At 37.4% G+C, this 19,637-nt stretch overlaps 1 protein-coding gene across 1 annotated transcript in view; it reads left to right on the forward strand.

Moving 5' to 3' along the window:
• RYR2 (ryanodine receptor 2) overlaps positions 1–18,831 on the forward strand; it is a gene marked incomplete at both ends in the record, with an annotated part of 627,990 nt that extends 609,159 nt beyond the window's left edge. The window contains 7 exon segments of the mRNA XM_084254295.1: positions 2,878–3,024; positions 5,148–5,282; positions 12,873–13,029; positions 14,419–14,483; positions 16,489–16,589; positions 17,796–17,847; positions 18,736–18,831. Of these exon segments, the coding sequence (XP_084110421.1) occupies positions 2,878–3,024; positions 5,148–5,282; positions 12,873–13,029; positions 14,419–14,483; positions 16,489–16,589; positions 17,796–17,847; positions 18,736–18,831 (753 nt within the window).
• Between the last annotated feature and the right edge of the window lie 806 nt (positions 18,832–19,637).

Below are 19,637 nucleotides of genomic sequence, written 5' to 3' on the forward strand. Positions count from 1 at the left end.
CTAAAAGTCCCCAGCTCTCATGGCCGAGAATAACATTTAACCACTCTGGCTTGCTCAAAAGCTTGACATTTTTGATTCTTAGAATTTTCAGCTTAAATAATTTTTACTGTCAATTATGTTAATGTTACATTTGCTGGCTGTTGGAAGTTTCTAGAGACAATATGAAACTTGGCTAAATAAGTTAAAGTTGAATTTTGCTGTAGGATCTGAGCCAATCCCCTTATGCTTCATAATTCTCTTCATCCTCTCATAGCCTCTGTGAATATGAACATTCCCTAAGGTTCGGTAGACCTTTTGCTCTCTGGCTGCCACGTTTTCTCTCAGATATCTTGTTTAGTCTTAAAATCTTATTCTAGGATTAGCTCTAACTTATAGTGAAGATTAATTCTCTTCTAAAGATCTACTGCATCCCCCAAATTCTCCTGCCTCTATTCCTATGCCTGGCTCACTCATCCATAGACCCAGAAGTCTGTATGTCCTAGAGAACACCTAGGAGCTCAAAATCAAGTCTTGAAAATATCCTATAGAATTATCAACTCTTAATAAGGTGTTTTGCAACAAATTTCTCATCTAATAACAGAAGTAAATCTTGTGAATGAAAAGGAGGTCATCTCAACTCCAGTGTCAGTGTTTTCCCTTCAAGTAGCCACATGCCTTTGCTTCTGCCTCTAAGGTCAATTCTCCTTAAAATTACATAGTCTGCTTTTGTTCAACTGCAATCTATTTATAACATTCATCTTGCTCTGTAGAGGTCTTGTCCTACAGAGAACTGGGGCATGGACTGATCCGGGAGGAAATCTGAAGAAACTTCTTCAGACATCTTTGCGATATTTTATTATGCTTTAATCCATCTGCAATGCCATGGCATCTGTCCCATCACCTCTCTCGACATGTATTCACTCTTCAATAGTACAGATTCTCTCTGAAACACAGCTAAGGTTACCAGATAAAATACAGGATTCCCAGTTAAATTTAAATACCAGATAACTAAATATGTGTGTGCATTCTTTGAGATAACTCCTGCCTATTTATCAGGAGTCTAGCTAGAATGAAATGAGAGATTATATATGTAAATAAATGAATATAGAATTATGTATAGCTATACATTTAGGATAAGTATATTCTTAATATTTCATGGGGCTTTTTAACCTAATTTTTTTTTATTCTTTATCTGATGTTGGGATTATTTGGCAACCCGCATTTTTACTTGCTAAAATCTCACTATCTTAGCACAGAACCACATCCAGCCAGCCCATGTGTCCTGGGCTCAGCTTGTCACCTGTGCACATCTCTTTACTTACTTTATATCCACAAACTTCATTTGCATTTCTTAAAAATCAACTAGATATGTTTATCTGAATGTCTCATGACAAATTTATCATCTGCTCTGTCCTCCACATTTTCTCTTTTAGTATTAGTATTTTTGTTCCTCTTGATACCCAAGCTCAAATTGTTAGCTTGGACTCCTCCTTCTTTTTCTCCTCCAATATATATTTAATTATTTGCCTGATCTCAATCCTACTTCTGTCCTTTGTCATTTTCTCTTTCACCCTTACCAATTTTGTGATTACTTTTGGCTCTCATAACCTCACCCCTGGGTTTGTCTAGTGGCCCTCTAATTTAATGGCCCTGCCACATACAGAATTTTTTTTTTTATTTTAGAAAGTAGCTTAACATGAATTAACTTACTTTCCTGATTTGTAACCTGGGCTTCAAATTACATATGTATCTTGAGTCTTGTTAGAACTAAGTGGCTGTGTGTGCACATATATATGACAGTGACCACGACCTAGTAGGCACTCAAAACATTTTCATAAGATGCTGCTTTCATCTACCATTATTCTATTCATGATATTCCAGTGGCTTCCTTGTGCCTATAGGATGTGCCCATATGGCTTATCTTAGCCTCAAGAACCTCTAACCCCACTGTAGTTTTCCAGCCTCATCTTCCAAAAAAGAAAACATTCCAAACTGTCATTTCTGAGCACACTCTGCATAGTCTTATCTCAGTGTCTGTGTTTTCTTTTCTTCCACTTGATCTCTTGCTTCAGTCCCACATAAAATCTCTTTCCATTTTCCTTGTGAAATCTCTTATACCACTTCAGTCCCCTCTGTCTTGTTTTTGTTCTCTTTTAAAAAGTAAGATATGTTATAGTCAGAGTGAAAGTTCCTCTCCTTCCCAAAATAGGTAGTGCCTGACTTCATTGGCAAAACATGTCTTATGCAGAAGTGACTGCAATCCAAATAGTGAGTGCTATCACAGTATTTTTTATTCTACTTTATTATCCCTATTCCTCCACCAAAAGTATATACATTTTTTCTAGCCTCAGCAAACACTAGTGAGTGGATAAATGAAAAATGAAAGCGGGTGAGAGAGTTAGTAGGTTTTTGGTCGATTGTAGATCTGTGGGTTCCCAACTGAGACAGATTTGTTCCCTAGGTGACTTTTGACAATGTCTGGAGGTATTTTTGGTTGTCACCACTGGGTCAGGGGAGTAATATTGACATCAAGGGAGTAGAGACCCTGATGGGATCACTACTATAATATGGAATGCTACTATCATACAATGACAGGATGTCCCATATCAAAGATTTCTCTGGTCCCAAGTATAAATAACTCCATGGTTGAGAACCCTTGTCCAGTAGTAAGTCAACATTTTTCTCTGTGGTACAGAGGAGTGTATAACATGAATTTTTCAGAACTAAATAAAATTAAAATATAGAAGCAAACTGATGTAACTAATTAGAATTATATGAATTTATAGAATTCAAAAATAAAAGTAAATGCAGCAATTCTAACAATGAACTCAGAGTAGTTTTTGACAGTAGTCATGCATTCTATTTTCTGATATGCTTTCCCCCATTTCCTCTTCATAGTCCTTCCTCTACCTAGCCTGGTATATGACTATGTCCGTTCTTGGACACTATAACAACTTTTTTTTTGCTGCTCATCTTCTTGACATTGCTATGGGATTCAAGACCTTAAGAACCATCTTGTCATCAGTAACTCACAATGGCAAACAGGTAAAAACTTATCCTTTTACCCCTGTAAATACTAAAAACAAAACAAAACAAAACAAAAAAAACAAGTTTACCAGAAAAAAAGAAACCAAACCTCAAATGACACTGGACAGTTTTAAAGATTTTTGTGCATGGAGGACCTGTACCTTTTCTCATATTAACCATGGGGCTCCATAATTTAAGAGTCCCCTATACCTGTATTGGAGTCTTACCTTGAGCAGTTAGTTGTGTAGCTTCAGATAAATTACTTAACATTTTTAAATATCAACTCCCTTATTTTGTAAAACAAATGTAACAAACATACCTACCTTTAGAGGGTTTTTGTGAAAATTAAATTAGGATATGAATGTAGACGTTTTTACTTAGGTCCTGGCAAATGCTAAACACTCAGAAAAAGTTATTATTTTGTTTCAAATGAAAATTTGCTCATTTTGATACTGTGGGGTACTAAAATGTGTTGCAGAATCCTGATGTGCTAGTTATAATAGTAAAACATGAGATATTATACTATTAGTATAATGTAATATTTTAAAACTGAATAATCATATACTCTTTTCTCCACTTTTAAATTAGACAAAAATAATAATGTCCCATTGTTGACAAAGTTATATTTAGTTGGAGGCAAACTGACATAATTCCAGATAATCAACTTATATTCTAATGAAACATAATTGTAATGTTAAAACATTTTCATTGCTATGCAATTTATTTCCAAAATATATATTAATGCATGCTCTATAAAATGTCCACTGGGAAGTAACATATTCTGTTAGTTACTAAGGTCAACAGAGTCCTTCTTTTTAAAAATCTTATAGTCCAATGTTTTTTTAATCAGTGCCCCTCTAAAATTTGGATTGTGTTTTCAGTTCCGTCTACATTATCGTGATCTTTATTTTCTAAATTTTAACACATGGTTCTTATAATATATGACTTCTGAATGTGAGTACAACATGTGTGCTCCAGCGAGAAGTAGCGTCCTGTGCTTATTCACCAGTTAGTTAGCAAACTGGTTTTGAGCTCCCAATATATTTATCGAACTGGAAATGCGTGGTCTACTGAGTATTTTCACATACACAGCCTGACACAACTTTTAGTTAATTTGGAACATCTCTGGCGATTCTTCCTTTTCTTTATGAGGTATCAATTTTTCACTTACAAATAAAACATGCATAAATTTCCAGCAATATTGTACTTAGAATGAAGTCCTCTGTTAATATAACATTTTTCCAGTTATTTATGAAGTGATTTTTTTAAAAAACTAAATATATGCTACCATAGTCAAGAACATAGGGATGTATTGCAATCAGAGCAAGTAGACATAAAAATGAATACATCTGAGTGTGACTGCATTTTTTGTGCTATAACCAGGGATATATTTTCACCAACTTAGTGATGTACATTTTTAACATACACACACACACATGCACACATACATACTCAATAAAAGTGTAGCTTGGAATTTAAGAAAGACTACATAGAACTCAAAGAAGACTTTGCAAACTGTGACATTTAATTATACATTGAGAAAATTAACCTTCAAAATAGCTTGGTTATTATCTGGTAAAATCTTTTCTTTGATCACTGTTTTATGTTAACAAAGCAAGGCTTCTCATTTTATTTTTCAAAATATTTATTTTACATATATTAAAAATGTGTATTTTTGGAGTTTAGAACTAACACAAATACATTTAGTTTTTAGTTTTACAATGCTATTAAAAGAAAATAGAAATGTAAATTATTTAAAGGAAATAAAACTTATAAAAGGATAGAAAGTATTTACTGTAGTATCCACTACCAAATATTTAGAGGATTAAAAGGATGAAAATTTTAAATAGTTCATTAATATTATTAATCCATTTGGATGTGAAACTAAATCAGAGTGTATTCCTGTTCCAGTCATAGTACACATTTATTAACCATTGAAGCAGTCAAGTTTTGCACAAAATAGTCCAAGAAAGTCGGAAAATGAATTTCTCCACGTAGGGGACAGGGAGATATGTGGAGCTTCTGTTCAATATACTCAGCTATGTACTCATAGAATATTGCCAGCCCCCACAGATATCAAATATGCCAATCACATATGCCTTGATTTCTAATACATGTTCAATGTCACTTTGTTTTTTCAGCTTGTGTTAACTGTTGGCTTGCTGGCTGTTGTTGTTTACTTATATACTGTTGTGGCATTCAATTTTTTCCGGAAATTCTACAATAAAAGTGAAGATGGTGATACACCAGATATGAAATGTGATGATATGCTGACAGTAAGTGGATACACTTTGATCTCATATGAATGAGATCCTATGAATTTTTCCTATGTCCTCAATTTAAATAATTGTATAGCTTCTCATTAACAGTGCAGAAGAGAAGTAGTATACAGAGTAAAACACTGTGTGACTCTTTAAAAATAATCAACTATTTTTAGTTTTTTTCCAAACATAGGGGACTGTTTCTGCCAATTTTGCACATCTGCTACACCAACTTAATAAGCAGTACAATTTCTGAGTAAAATAGTTATACTGGGAATGTTACTGTTAATACTTTTGTTTCCATTGCTCATATAATCCAGGACAGCAAGTAAAATAATTTCCTTGGAGCATATTTTGAATCTGTAATCATTTGTTCATCTTAATGACAAACTGAAGTTACTGAAGTTCAAATATATGTGTGTGTGTATATATATATATAAATAGAAATCTTATTTTTTGCTTTTTAATTGAATATCCTGGCCTTGATTACCTTTTTAGTCTTATTTTTAAAATCGGTAGATATTGTCTTTCACATTGCTTTATCATAATCTGCCTGTATGATTTTTAGTAAATCAGAAATTACCATTCATGAGATTGAACATCAGGAAGGGGAAAATCGGACAAAACATGTAACTTTAGCTGGGAAAATATGAATCCTTCAGTGAGCTCAAATCAAGATACCTACAGTATTGGGTTTGATGGTGTAAGTAAAAGAGGCTGACATAATGATACTAAAGTTATTCTAGAAAGAATGGACATCTCAGAGAGTAATGAAAGAGAACTAATATTATCCAGACTTCTACTCGAGAATGTATTTTTGTACTTTGGAATGATAAATCAGTGGAACAGAAAAAAAGAGTCTAGAAATAGATTCAGAAACACATGGAGATTTAAAATATGAAAAATGTGAATTGAAATCATGAAATCAAATATAATTCAAAACATGGTATTGGTACCATGTATACATTACTTGAGGAAATCTGATAAAAATGGATACCAACATTTTAAAACAAAATAAATTCTAGATGAATGTTTCAATGCAAAAAAAAAGAAGAAGAAGAAGAAGAAAGAGAAGAAGAAAGAAACAATAAAAGTTAGGATAGAATTTGCCATTGAAACAAAAATAATTTTTAAATGGGGCAAGGTCTTCCTGAGCATGATATAAACCCAAAATCACAAATAGTTAAATAGGAAATACTACAAGCAAAGTAATAAATATAAATGACAAACTGGGTAAAGCATATTTAGCAAATAAAGAAAAAGTGCCAAATTTCTTAATTTGCAAACTCCTTATGACATCAGTAAGAAATAAACATGCCAATAGAAAATGAGCAAATTATATGACTAGACAATTCACATTAAAATTAATTTAGTTAGCTTGTAAAAATGGAAAAATATCCAGCCTCTATTATAATCAGAGAAATGCAAATCAAAACAATAAATTGCTGCTTTTTACCTATAGACTTGCAAAACATTAAACTTTGTTAATAACCAGAGTTGTGAAAGCATGAAAAAACTGGCACTACCTTGGACACTTGTTGGAAATTTAAATTAACACAATTTTAGAGAAATTTTGCAGTATCTATAATATTTTATTTTTTATTTTTCTAAGATTTATTTTTATTTATACAAGGACTGGGATACAGGCCAGATGCGTGGGAGGATGAGAGGATTCACCAGAGACAGAGTGGGGAACAGAACAGGCAGACTGACGAAATACACTGCTGAGGGGAGCAGCGGGCGAGACAGGAGAGGTCTGCCCGCCATGTGGGTTGCTCCAAGGCCGGCGGGGATCAAACTGGCACTGCAGAGGCGGCGGACAGCTCCACAGAGCTGTGCTCAACCGCCTGCGCCATCTGGGAGGCCCTATAATATTTTAAAGTGTACTTGCCTTTTGACTTGTCAGCTCCACTGCCTGTAATTGACCTAAATGTTAATTCACAAATATGCCTCTGAATGTTCAAGGATAGCCATTGATATCACAAATTGGAAATAATTTAAATTACGATCAAGAGGGTCCTGATCAAATGAATTATGTAGTAAATCTATGTAATGAGTAATTTAGAAGCTGTTTGAAAATAAGGCAAATCTGAACATGATGATATGGAGAGGTATGCAGATGACATTTAAGTGAAGGGAAAAAAGCAAGATCCTGAACAGTAAGGTCACACAAACATACAAATGTATACCTGTGCATGCACTAGAATATATATATTAGTTATGCTAGAATATGCAGGTGTTTTTTTCTGGAAGGATACACAAGAAACTTTTAATAAGATTTCCTTGATCTGTGAGTAGAACCATATACCATGGAAAAGGGAAAAAAGAAGGTTTATGCAGTGGCACTGATTGTTCACCAGTAGTAACCCCCACTACTAGTGTCATTAATTTTCAACTCCACTTTCCCAGATCTAGGGAGACTTTAGAGTTCCTTCATCTCTTCTGTGCACTGCCCTCAATATCCACCTTGCCCCTCTACCCCATAAACCTTGGGGTAGCCACCAACCAGAGGTAGGGAACAGCTGAGTAGAGATCTGAAGGTGGCAACAAGGCACAAAGGAGTGTCCCTAAGAACTAACAGGAGCAGTTGTGCCTACAAGTGACTGCAGGGAGGTTCATTTATATTCCTGGAGAAGCACCCTAATGGTTCTAAATCTCAAAATCCACCAACCTTGGGCAAGAAATTTTTCTGAAGCCATTCAAGGTTTCAGAAGGAAGCCTTGAGGATCTGAGGCTCAGTGAATTGGTCTGGATTGATGGTTTCAGAAAATGATACTCAGTAACCTCCGTTAGGTAATGGGAACAGTAGATACCTTAGATCGCCCTCTCCTACCACAATGAAAGCCCTGCAATATCTGGTCTCTCCTAACATAGTGAATCTTTAGAGTATATTTTAAATCTTGCTCTCAGTATGAGTTTCCATTACTTTTGTCAATTTTGCCAATGTACTTATTAAGAGAAAAATCCATGCATAATTTGAACAAGGGGTGGAATAGGAAAACAAGTGCTTTTCCCTTGTTCATTTTACCCAATTTCATGGACTGTGTATAGAGAAGGTAGAGAAGTTTGCCTCACTTTAGAATGAGGAAATAATGTGTCTAGAGGTTTTCAACTGTAGTCTTGCAGCTGCGCTAGAGCCTGGGGTTGTTCAATTTGAGGGGTTTCTGTCCTTCTGGGTGTTTACTTCTATATGTATAACATAAGCCTAGTATTTTGCCTTTGACTGGGGTGATAGGGTTGGGACATCCTAATTGTGTACCTTTAATCTTGCTTACTTGCAGAGAAAACTCAGTTGTAAGATACAAACTCCATCTCATCTCCTTGTTTTCACAACTATGTGTCACTACGGATCAGCCCAACCAGACAGGACTCTGTGTGGCTTTGCAAACATTTATATTCAGCTAAATATCCTTGAAATTCATGTAGCAGAAGCCACACTACCTAGATTAACCCTGCAATTTTCTCTCTAACTCTTTTAATTTCCTCTAATGCTTATACAGTAAGGTGTTGAAAAAGCCAACGAGATTTGACATGTAACTGATCACTTACAGTAGCACTCAGGAAGAGCAGGGGTTTAGTAAAGTCAGACAGCTAGCCAAAGAAGGTATGGGATAGGAAGTAGTCAGATTTAATTCCTTTTATTTCTCAAAAGAGAATCCTTTCTTTATGCCAGGCTCTCTGGCATTTCTTTTTCTAGTATTCTCTCTTAAGACAGGATTTCCTCACTTGTGTCAAATTTTATCAATATCAACCTGAGTTCTCATTGTGTGGTTGTCTCAGATTCTTGCCTTGGGTCTGAAGGAATATTTCAGGTTTTCCCAGGGACATAATCCACCCTCCGGGTTTCATAATTTACAGCAGGTGGCGCTATTGCTGCAGTTTTGCAGACTTAACCATGCTTCTGGCTTGGATGTCTTTCTTTCTTTCTTTACTCACTTATTTAAGATCATGTTTTGAGCCTGAGGATCTAATTAAACCAGCAGTATCCTGATAGAATTGGAACCTCCTCTCCAAGAATGTAGAGGGAGAAACTGAAAAATAATCTAAAGTGTAGGAAAAATGGTGATTTTAGCTAGATATCTGGAAGGTTTGACTTGGTATACATAATCAAGGACATTCATCTCAAAAGGGTCTCCACCTCAGCTGCACAGAGGAATTATCAAGGCAGCTCTTTGTAAATCCACAGGTCTGCCAGGCTAACCCCAGAATCTGCTGAATCAGAAACTGCAGGGATGAAATCAAGACCTGCATATTTTGGGAAAAGTTTTCCATGTGGTTAGGATAAAAGGTATTCTCCTAAGGAAGTAAACTGCCTAGGTAATTGTTCACATCAATCTTTTATCATACCTTCCCCATAGATGTACTCTGCCTCTCTCTAGTTCTACTTCTCTCTCTCTCTCTGACCCTCCTCCCCTTCTGTTTCTTTTGCCAAAATAAAGAGCTGTACCAGTTCACTAGACATTGTTCCTCCTCAGTATTTCCTAAATATAAACAATGATTAACCCCAGAATGAACCATTTTAAGAGATGTATGAAGGGGAAAACCAGAGAATATGAAATCTTGAGAATGAACAACCGTCTATTCTTAGTTTCTTAGTAGCACCAGGCACCTTCCTTCCTCATTAAGCATATTCTGTGAACAAAGTATATCTTGAAGTCTCCCCAAATTACTTCTTTCCATTCCCTAGCTCTAATCAGGTTTAAGCTGATACTATGTAAAGGAAGGTGGATGAAAAGATTTTCATATTCAGGAGCTGGATGATAATTTGATGGCTAAAGCCTAACAACCTGTGTTAGTAGATATTCACTGCCTCATATTCCAAAACAGCAGCCATCCATGGTTAAGTTCTGGGAATAGTCCAGTAGTAAAGGATAAGGTTAGGGAAGTAAGTATCAAAATCCCACAGCCCCTGTGCATTATGCATACATACATTCATATATATATGTAATTTTTATTGAATTAACATTGCATTATAACACTAATTTCAATTGTGCATCTTTATAAATCAATATCTGTTCATACTCCATTTAATTTGTATTTCATTGAGCATAAATAATCAAATCTACAGGAGTCCACCTATCATTTCAGCTTGACCATACATCTGTTGGTGAAATGTGTTGGACTCCTTTCCTTACATATCTTAAAGTGTGAGAGCGAAGGCGAACAGTGAGACAGGGATAGGGCCAGAAGATGACGGAGATCTGAAAAGGGGAAGTTTAGTTTGATAATGTGGTTATTCCATGGTTTTATTCTCAATTGGCATGTCTAGAAACTAAGTGAATCATTTTCTTGAGGACAGACTCAGAATACCCAGCCTAGAAAGAGTCATATATTTGAGTCAGGATTTCAGCATCCAAGTTCACACCTTCTTTTACCTATAGAAACACTCTCTGTGGGAAGCCACATTATAATCCAGAAGTCTTGACAGCAGGAGTTAGCCAGAGGAATTAGCTGGATGAGCTTGGTCACAGACATATCAAATAAGCAGAACTTGGGGAGTGAGGACATTCTAGGCCACAGACTAGGTATTACAGTGATGCACTGTTAGCTGATTCTGAGTGCTGGTATGGAGAGCCAGAGGACCAGAATTTGACATGGAGGTGTACAGTTCAGAGTCCCCATGCCAAGAAGGGGGATTACAAATAAAAAACTTTAAAGCCAGGGAAAGATGATTTATAAGTAAGATGTCAGCAACTGCAATAACTGTCCATAGCCTGTGGCCACAGGTAAACATATAGGAAGACAGAGTTGGAGAAAAACATGTAACCCTAAGTGTTTCCTAATAAAAATAAGAAATGCATATGGTAAAAATACTTGCAACTACATGGAAGAATATACAATGAAAATAAAATCTCCTCTTTCCAAAGATGCACTGTTAACGGTTTCAAGCACTGTTTCAAAATAAACATCTTAAAAAATTAATGCAGTGCCTTGAGGGATTTTTTTCCAGGTGACAGTCCTCAAAATTTTTACTTCCAGAGATTGACACAGTAGTTGGTACCAGGAACCTGAAATGTTTAAGCCTCCAGGAAATCTGGTCACAGAGTCAGGTTTAGGCATCAGTGTGTAGACAGTGTGGCTGTAAAGGACTTTCCTGGGCCTTCTGCAAGAAGAGCCTCTTCTCTGAGCTCCAGAACAGTTCTTGGCTGGGCAATGGTAGAGTGACCGATGACCCTCCTGTTGGTTGTGTGCCAGGCTGACCCACCTCTTTTTTGAGTGGCACAATCTTTACTTAATTATCTTGTATATTTGCAGGCTTCTGACCCAAAGAACCTTTTTTTTTTTTTTTTTTTCCTGTATGTGCCACCTGTTCTTTGTAACTTTTGAAGTCATCTGTGAATTTGAGATCTATGGGCTGAGGCAGGAAAGTCTCCATAAGAACAACAATGGAAAAATACATAAATAAAAAATTTTAAAAAACCTGTTCATTTAGGACATTTCACTCTTTGTTCACCTCACCAATAAGACTCTACCCTGTACTATATTGTTTTAGACACCAATGATAGAACAATGGAGGACCTAAAATAGAAAGTAGATTCATTCTGAATAAAGATAAAACAGATGCTTTATACCAGTGGTTCTCAACTGGTTGTGAGTTCACCCCGCAGGGGATATTTGGCAATATCTGCAGATATTTTTGATTATCTACAGAGTGAGTTGTTATTGGTGTTTAGTGGGTAGAGGCCAGGGATTCTTCTGAAATATGCTTCAATGCTCAGAACAGATCCTACATGGCCCCAAATGCCTTTGATGCTGAGACTGAGAAACCCCACCCCAAAAGCACTTTTCTGGGCCCCTCCTTTTGCTCAGTCCCCACTCACAACTATATTTATTGTTGGTCACTTTCCTGTTTCAGAGTCTAAGCAATGAGCTGCTCTTCTTCCCTGCCTTTCCCCTGGGTCTTTCCTCTAGGTATTAAAGTAGAAAAAAATTTCAGCATCATTTTCCAATGAAGGATAGGTGAGGGGAGGATGAAGTCTTATTAGGCCTATTTTGCTCTATTTTGCTTTCTAATATTCCATCTTGTTACATATATTGGAATTTTACTCCCCTGATCCTGTGTCTATTATGCTAAAAAAGGAAAAAAAAAAACCTCAATCAATGTTAATGTAAAACACTTTCAAAAACCAGTGAATATTAATAAATATTTTGAGGGATCTCAGGTTGGGGAGGGGAGAGAAAGGTTCAAGGGGACACAGAAATGGTAGTGAGGGAAAAAAATTAAAATGAAAAAAAATAGCTAAATTTTTTAAAAATGATCATTGCAATTAAATAAAGTTTTGTGGACTTTAATGTACTCTTAATGTAATTATGCCAGATAAAGTAATATAATTACTTTATGCTAGTGAGGTATTTCTCATTTTCTACAAAGTGTGACAGAAGGTGCTAATCAAAGTATACAATTTTGTTTAAAAGACAGCAGAGCTTAAGAGCCAAGTGTTTGCATCATAATTACAAATATTGAAACAAAAAGAGGCAATGTTGAATGTAATGAGGCTCACCATTTCCAGAGTGAGGTTAGGAACTAGAGAGAGAATCTTAGGTTTGTTGAGTATAAAAATGGGCCATGTTGGTTTGGGAAGTGACAGCATTTCTCGCTTCCAGTGTTACATGTTCCACATGTATGTTGGAGTACGTGCCGGAGGAGGGATTGGTGATGAAATTGAGGATCCAGCAGGTGATGAATACGAGATCTATCGAATCATCTTTGATATCACTTTCTTCTTCTTTGTCATCGTCATTCTCTTGGCCATAATACAAGGTAAGTGTTGTCCTTGCTGAAGCTCAAGAAGATCTAGAATTTGAGCCACATGTCATTGAAGCTAACACTCAAAACAGAGTGAGAACATCAAAGGTTTTCTGGAGCAATGAAACAGAACATTCCCCTCAGCTCTTCCTCACTTGAAAGCAGTAGAGGGAAAACTGAAAAAGCATAGGACCCAGTTATGGCGAAGCAGATACAATTTTCTTCAGCCTCGACGCAAATGCCGTAATAAGAGCCATTTCCTAGTTTGATTCCCTGCCCTGCCACTTAATCAGTGTTCATCTGTGGGTGGGTGAGCAATATGACCTTCTTGGTTCTATCAATGAAAATAATATAAATACCAAAGTCATAGGGTTGTTTTAAAAAAATAGATACATACATAGATACATAGATAGATAGATAATGTGCCTTCACTGACCCCTGTAAGAATAGTGGTGTTACATTTAAAGAAATGGAGTTATAATAGGTCTAAGTTACTTGGCCAAAGAGCACAGCTAAAAAATATGTCAGGGCTAGAATCCAAACACCCAGAGCCCTCGCTTACAACACAGTGTCATACTGATCCACTCATTCCTCCTTTTAAGTCCATGGTAATTTAGGGCCTGGTGTTTTGTTTTTTGTTTTTTTTTTCCTTCAGTAAAGTAACTGTCCTTTTTTGCTACACCTATGCCTGTCCTTGAATGAAATATCTATAAATGTGGTCCTGTTCTATGGGTTCTACAGACATAAAATGATACTTTTTATTGTTTAGTAAAGTACATGGACACATTTTAAGGATTCACAATCCATTATTTATATAGTTTAACGATAATGTATTTTTTAAGAGGGCAATGTCATAAAACACTTGGAAGAAAATATGCAGACTGCAAATCATGTCAGGAAAAGGGACAGAGGCGAAACCAGGGATTGGGTTATTTCTGAATGTCGAGCTGAATAGTATTATGCAGAATAGGAGGAACTTGTGCAAAAAACGATTTGAGGAAACTTAATCGCAGCTGATATGGTAGCATTTTATTTCCAAATTAGTTATTGAAAATCTTAGTGTCAACTTCTGTACTTTATAACCAAGAATCTTACTTGCTCTTTCTCAGCATGAAATAGGTAGAGACATACCATTTACATAGGATAAATTAAAGGTTTTGCCTGCTCTGTACTTCATTGTTAAAGGAAGTAGATGCCTAAGTAATGGCATCAGTTTCTACACCCTCCCCTACAAAGGTAAGGTCACTGCCCCAGTAGGAGTCTGGTGCCTGCTCTCAAGTTCTGAGCACTTCCCCAACGTGCTTGTACATTTCCCCTTTTGTGAGAGGGACTAGCCAAGGGGCTATGAATGTGGGTAAATTATCTGGCTGATAAAGATGAAATTGTGTTTTTATTTGACACTAGGTTTAATTATTGATGCTTTTGGAGAGCTAAGAGACCAACAGGAACAAGTCAAAGAAGACATGGAGGTAAGCCAACAACGGACTCAGTTCCTTTGTTTCTGTTGTGAACACTCATTTTCCTCACTGCCGTGATCAAAAAATCAGGAACGTAGGAGAAAGGGAAGAAGGACATTAGCAACATGTGGCTTCATGGGCCTATTTTTGATTCAGGCAAAGCATGTAGCTGTGCAGTGTGCTGGACTGAACTGTGGTGGGATCTGAGTACATACATCCCTCACCCCTTAAGGAGGAGGAGACCATCCTTTCAAAAGCATGCCCTTTCACTGACAAGTACGTGAGTAGATGATTGCAGGGAAGTTTAGAAAAACTCCCAATCCCTTACCTCCCAACAGGCACATCTCCAGAACTACCAGTGACATTGGATTCTGTGAGAATGTGGAGAATGTCACCACCCAAGGCAATAGATACATAACAAGGTGCTGATTTTAGAGAAATCAATATGCGTTTTTACCCCCTTGGGAGCCTAAGAGATTCAGGATAAAATATTACATGCTAGAGATGGGGTTGGAGAGGAAAACCAAATAATGAAGAGTGGAATAACTCATTTGAGAAAATTGCAGTATAACTTATGGCTTGTGGGAAACACATTTTTAGAAATTAGCTAGGGATTAAGACATGGGAAGTGATCTAGAAACTGGCAAGATTAGGGGCAGGAAAGAGAGCTGTTAGCATTTTCTGGGGAGGCAATTGTGAGGCTTTTGTTAAAGAAATGCCACTAAGGGTCTAGGAACCAGAAGGATTCAAGCAGTACTTTGGAGTTGGAGTGAAAAAAACTTAGTGGCTGGCCACATGCAGAAGATGGAGAGTTTAGCACAAGCACGGATGATACCTGGCTTTCTGGCATGAGCCACCAGAGGATGGTGTTCATTGCATAGCTGAGAGGTAATGCAGAGAAGAGCCAGTTTACAAGTAAGGCTTTTATGTGTGAATGTGTTTAGTTGAGGAACTTTGAATGGTGTAAAGACTTCCTTGCTGAATGTGGGCTCTGCTTTTAGCAGTTTATCAATACACAAGGAGAATTTTATAAATTATCTTAATCATCTTGATCCTAGGCCCTAGAATCTAGAGCATCATAAATATATCTCAAATGGAATTATGGGCCTCCCGGGTGGCACAGGGGGTTGAGCACACCGCTGTGAAGCTGTTCGCAGCCTCTGCAGCACGGGTTCGATTCCCGGCAGGCTAGGGAGATGCCCACATGGAACGGCACACCTTTCCTGTCTTGCCCACGGCTCCCCTCAGCAGTGTGTTTCAGTAGATCCACCAGTTCTGCTCCCTGCTCCGTCTCTGGTGAATCCTCTTACTCTCCTGCACCTCTGGCCTATACCCCAGTTCTTGTATAAATAAATAAATTTTTTTAAAAAGACACTTCTAATTTGCAGGTAAGCTGCACATCTGGAGTTACCCAGGACAATAATTATTGAATTCATTTGAGTTGATACCTATGAAATACTAATGATAAAATGGAAGGCCTACTTCCCTTGGGCTTTGTGTAACAAGGCCTGCAGCAGGCAGACATAAGCAGGCTGCTCTAAGGCTGCATGAAGAGAGGTGTGGCTGGGATGAGGGCAAGGCAGAGATCAAGTATTTTGCTCCAAGATGCCCATTGGTTAGTTCTGTATCTCGCACAGTGCCTGCCTGGCACACAGTAGACCCTCTCTGAGTCGCTGATTCAAATGTGATTTGACCCTCCCCAATGGGAGGTAATCTGAATCTTTTCTCTCTTGATCACCAGAGTGTTCAAGTAGGTTCAAAGTTGAGATTCCAGTAGAGCCTACACTCTTCTTTTTGCACCAGTTACTTCTTGCTTCTGCTCCCTATGACATTTAGACCTACAGCAAGACACAGTTTTGGCAACCATTAAGTTGATGTCGATGTGTTCAGCACAGCCTTCCTTGATGATCTTTTACATATTGAGAAAATCAAATAGATGTCCCCAAGTGGTAAGCTGTGTTTTCCTTTTGTTGGGCTTTCTGAAATCTAACATTTTAACATTTTCTTTGTCTTCTAGACCAAGTGTTTCATCTGTGGGATAGGCAACGATTACTTCGACACAGTGCCACATGGCTTTGAAACTCACACTTTACAGGAACACAACTTGGCCAATTACCTGTGAGTGTGCCTGTCTCAGACTCCACCTCTCTCAACCCTCCGATCTCCCCAGGTTCTCAGACTTGAGAACAAGAGAGATCAGCTTCTTTTTCCTTTATAATGAGGCTCAGCTTTCAAAGACCTCTTTAAGAGAAAGAAGACCATGGTTCTCTTTTCCTTAGGAGTAGGTTGACTTAAGAAATGAAGTTGCTGTCCTTCATGTGTGTGATACCTTCTAGAATGTGTATTGGAAGGTGAGAAAGATTAATAGCCCTGGTATTGAGGCTCTCAGAGCTGTGATTGTGCTTTCCCTTCTAGGAGGAATGTTCCAGCTGCTTCCTGGAAATGTGTGAAGCTCCATTTTTCTTTTTATATCACCTGCTGACCTATTGAGAAACACAGAAGTTGCATTTTTTTTTTTAAAGATTTATTTATTTATTTTATACAAGCATTGGGTACAGTCAGAAGCATGGGAACGTGAGAGAATTCACCAGAGTCAGAGCGGAGAGCAGAGCAGGCAGACTGACGAAGTACACTGCTGAGGGGAGCAGCAGGCGGCAGGAGAGGTCTGCGCGCCATGCGGGACCCTCCTCCGGTGGCCGGGAAGCAGCCGGGAATGGAACCGGCACCGCAGAGGCTGCGGGCAGCTTCGCAACCCAGCGCTCAACCGCAGCGCCACCAGGGAGGCCCAGAAGTTGCATTTTTTTAATACATAGATATCTAGCTATTACTTGAGACTAGCCAAAACTGCAGTTCATAAAATATTATTCTTAGTCAGTTTCTGACATGATTTTAATATCAAACAGAAGAAATTCAGAGTAGCATCACAGAAAAAAATGTGGGCTTTGAAATTCACAGCTGTGTGACATTAGGCAAGTTATTTAACCTTTATAATCCTCTCTTTTCTAAATGGGGATTGCAATTCCTGTCCCATGAGTGAATGAATATGGATACAGTTGCAGGTGGGGTCTGGCATGGAGCCTGGCAGAGAGCAGTTCCCAGGAGTTACAACTTGATCTGTGCACACGTTTCAGCTCCTTTGAAAAAATGGTTTAAAAGAAGCTTACGTTTTGGGTCCCTGTGGCATTTTTTTGCCATGGAGTTTTGACTCATTTCTTTGCTCTACCAACAGTGTGAATAGTTAGCCCATAGCAAGATCAAAAGTATCTGTTTATACTGATATTTCCCTACAATCTGTTTCTGATCAGTCTCTCTCTGTTTCTGTAGGTTTTTTCTGATGTATCTTATAAACAAAGATGAAACAGAGCACACAGGACAGGTAGGTGAACAGTGATTGTATACTGTCTCCTGAAAGATAGGATAGAAAGGGAACCCTTACACACTAGAACAAAGTGTTAGTCTTAAATATTAAAAGGTAGAATTACTTTCAGAGATTAGTCATGGTATCTTAATGCAAAATTCCTGTTATCCTGGATGAGTGTACAAGGATTGCATTATAGAAAAAGTAAAATTACAATTTCACAGAAAAAATTAACTTATATTAGCTATAAATGCAGAACTTATGTATTAATTATAATAATGCCCTTGATTATTTCATTAGATAGTAGATGATTTCAAGTGAACTTCACCCCATGGTATTATGGTCAGTCAGACATGGATGGATAAAAACTGGGCTGTATAGAAACTAGATTTTCATGGGGATTCTAATGTGGCATATATAGATGTTGAATTATAATGCTGTACACATGAAACATACATAAATCAATCCTACTTATATAAAAATTAAAATTAATAGACAAAAGATTGCTAAAAATAGATTGCACATTAAATGTCTAAGATTCTTATACTATATGGAAGTCTCACTCCACAGCTCTTCATCTCTATTTATTAATACTGTGAATTTGAAGGATAAAATTAGTAATAATATATTTTTAAAGAATCTTCAAAATCCTATACCACAAATAGGGTTTTTGTCATTATTATATTTTGGTCAGGGTGAAGGTTAATTATTTGTTTATTACTAGAAGTAAATAAGGTCTGGTAATGTTATGAGCTGTTGAAATGAATTTGTGTTGGTGTGTAATTACACAATAATACATATGCGATGATATAACAACATATTTGAGTTTTTCCTAGCATGCGTTTTGTTGTAGTATAGAGGGCGTGGGGAAGACATGATGTTAATATATTTTCTTTACTTTCATAGGAATCTTATGTCTGGAAGATGTATCAGGAAAGATGTTGGGAGTTTTTCCCAGCAGGGGATTGTTTCCGGAAACAGTATGAAGACCAGCTAAATTAAACCCAAGCCCTGATCACCACCGAAAATAAAAACTTGCTTCCTCCCTCTTTCTCTCACTCCTCTCCTCAGCTCTCCTCTCTACCCCTCTCCTTTCTCCTCCTCCCCTACTCTGGCCTCTCCTCACCTGTCCTCTTCTGGAAACATCCTCCTGATTATGTGACTTGCCAGAGTTATGTGCTTTCTGGGAGCATTGCAGCTCTGTTTCTGAAGACCTGACTCTACTTCTCCCCACCCCCCCCCCACCTTGTGCATTTGCTTTGAGAATAAAGACTGAAGAATAATCTAAATTCACACACAGACAAAATAGGAACTCTGGAAAGAAAACCATTCTGGACATACTATGTCATAATACAGACAGACAGGTTTCCTTCTGGAAATCTCCTTGAGCTACGGGACATTCACAGAGAAGCGTGACAGCCACACTCATCCGGCCTCTTTATTTCACCATCCTGAAAGGAACTCTCGAATGATTGGTCACAGAGCACTGTAGCACTTAACAGATTGCAGTGGACACCAGTTACGAAGGGGAAATAGTGCCTTACTATATGTGGGTTGAGCTATGCAGAAGATATGTGCATGAAAACATCTTTATTTTCTTTATGTCAACTTTCTTTTTCTTAGCTAGATTGATTTCGTGTTATTTTTCTTTATTTTTCTTGGTGGGGGAGGGTAAGAAAAGCAGTTTGTGCACACTTTTATAAAAAGACGGGTGGCCTGTCTCAGGACAAGAGGAGGCTCTTCTCATTCCGCTAAATTCACATTTACTCTCCCCATGTGCTCCTGCTCTTATTTTGGTAATGCTCTGA

The sequence above is a fragment of the Talpa europaea genome (assembly GCF_964194135.1).
Source record: "Talpa europaea genome assembly, chromosome: 14".
Classification (NCBI taxonomy): Eukaryota; Metazoa; Chordata; class Mammalia; order Eulipotyphla; family Talpidae; genus Talpa; species Talpa europaea.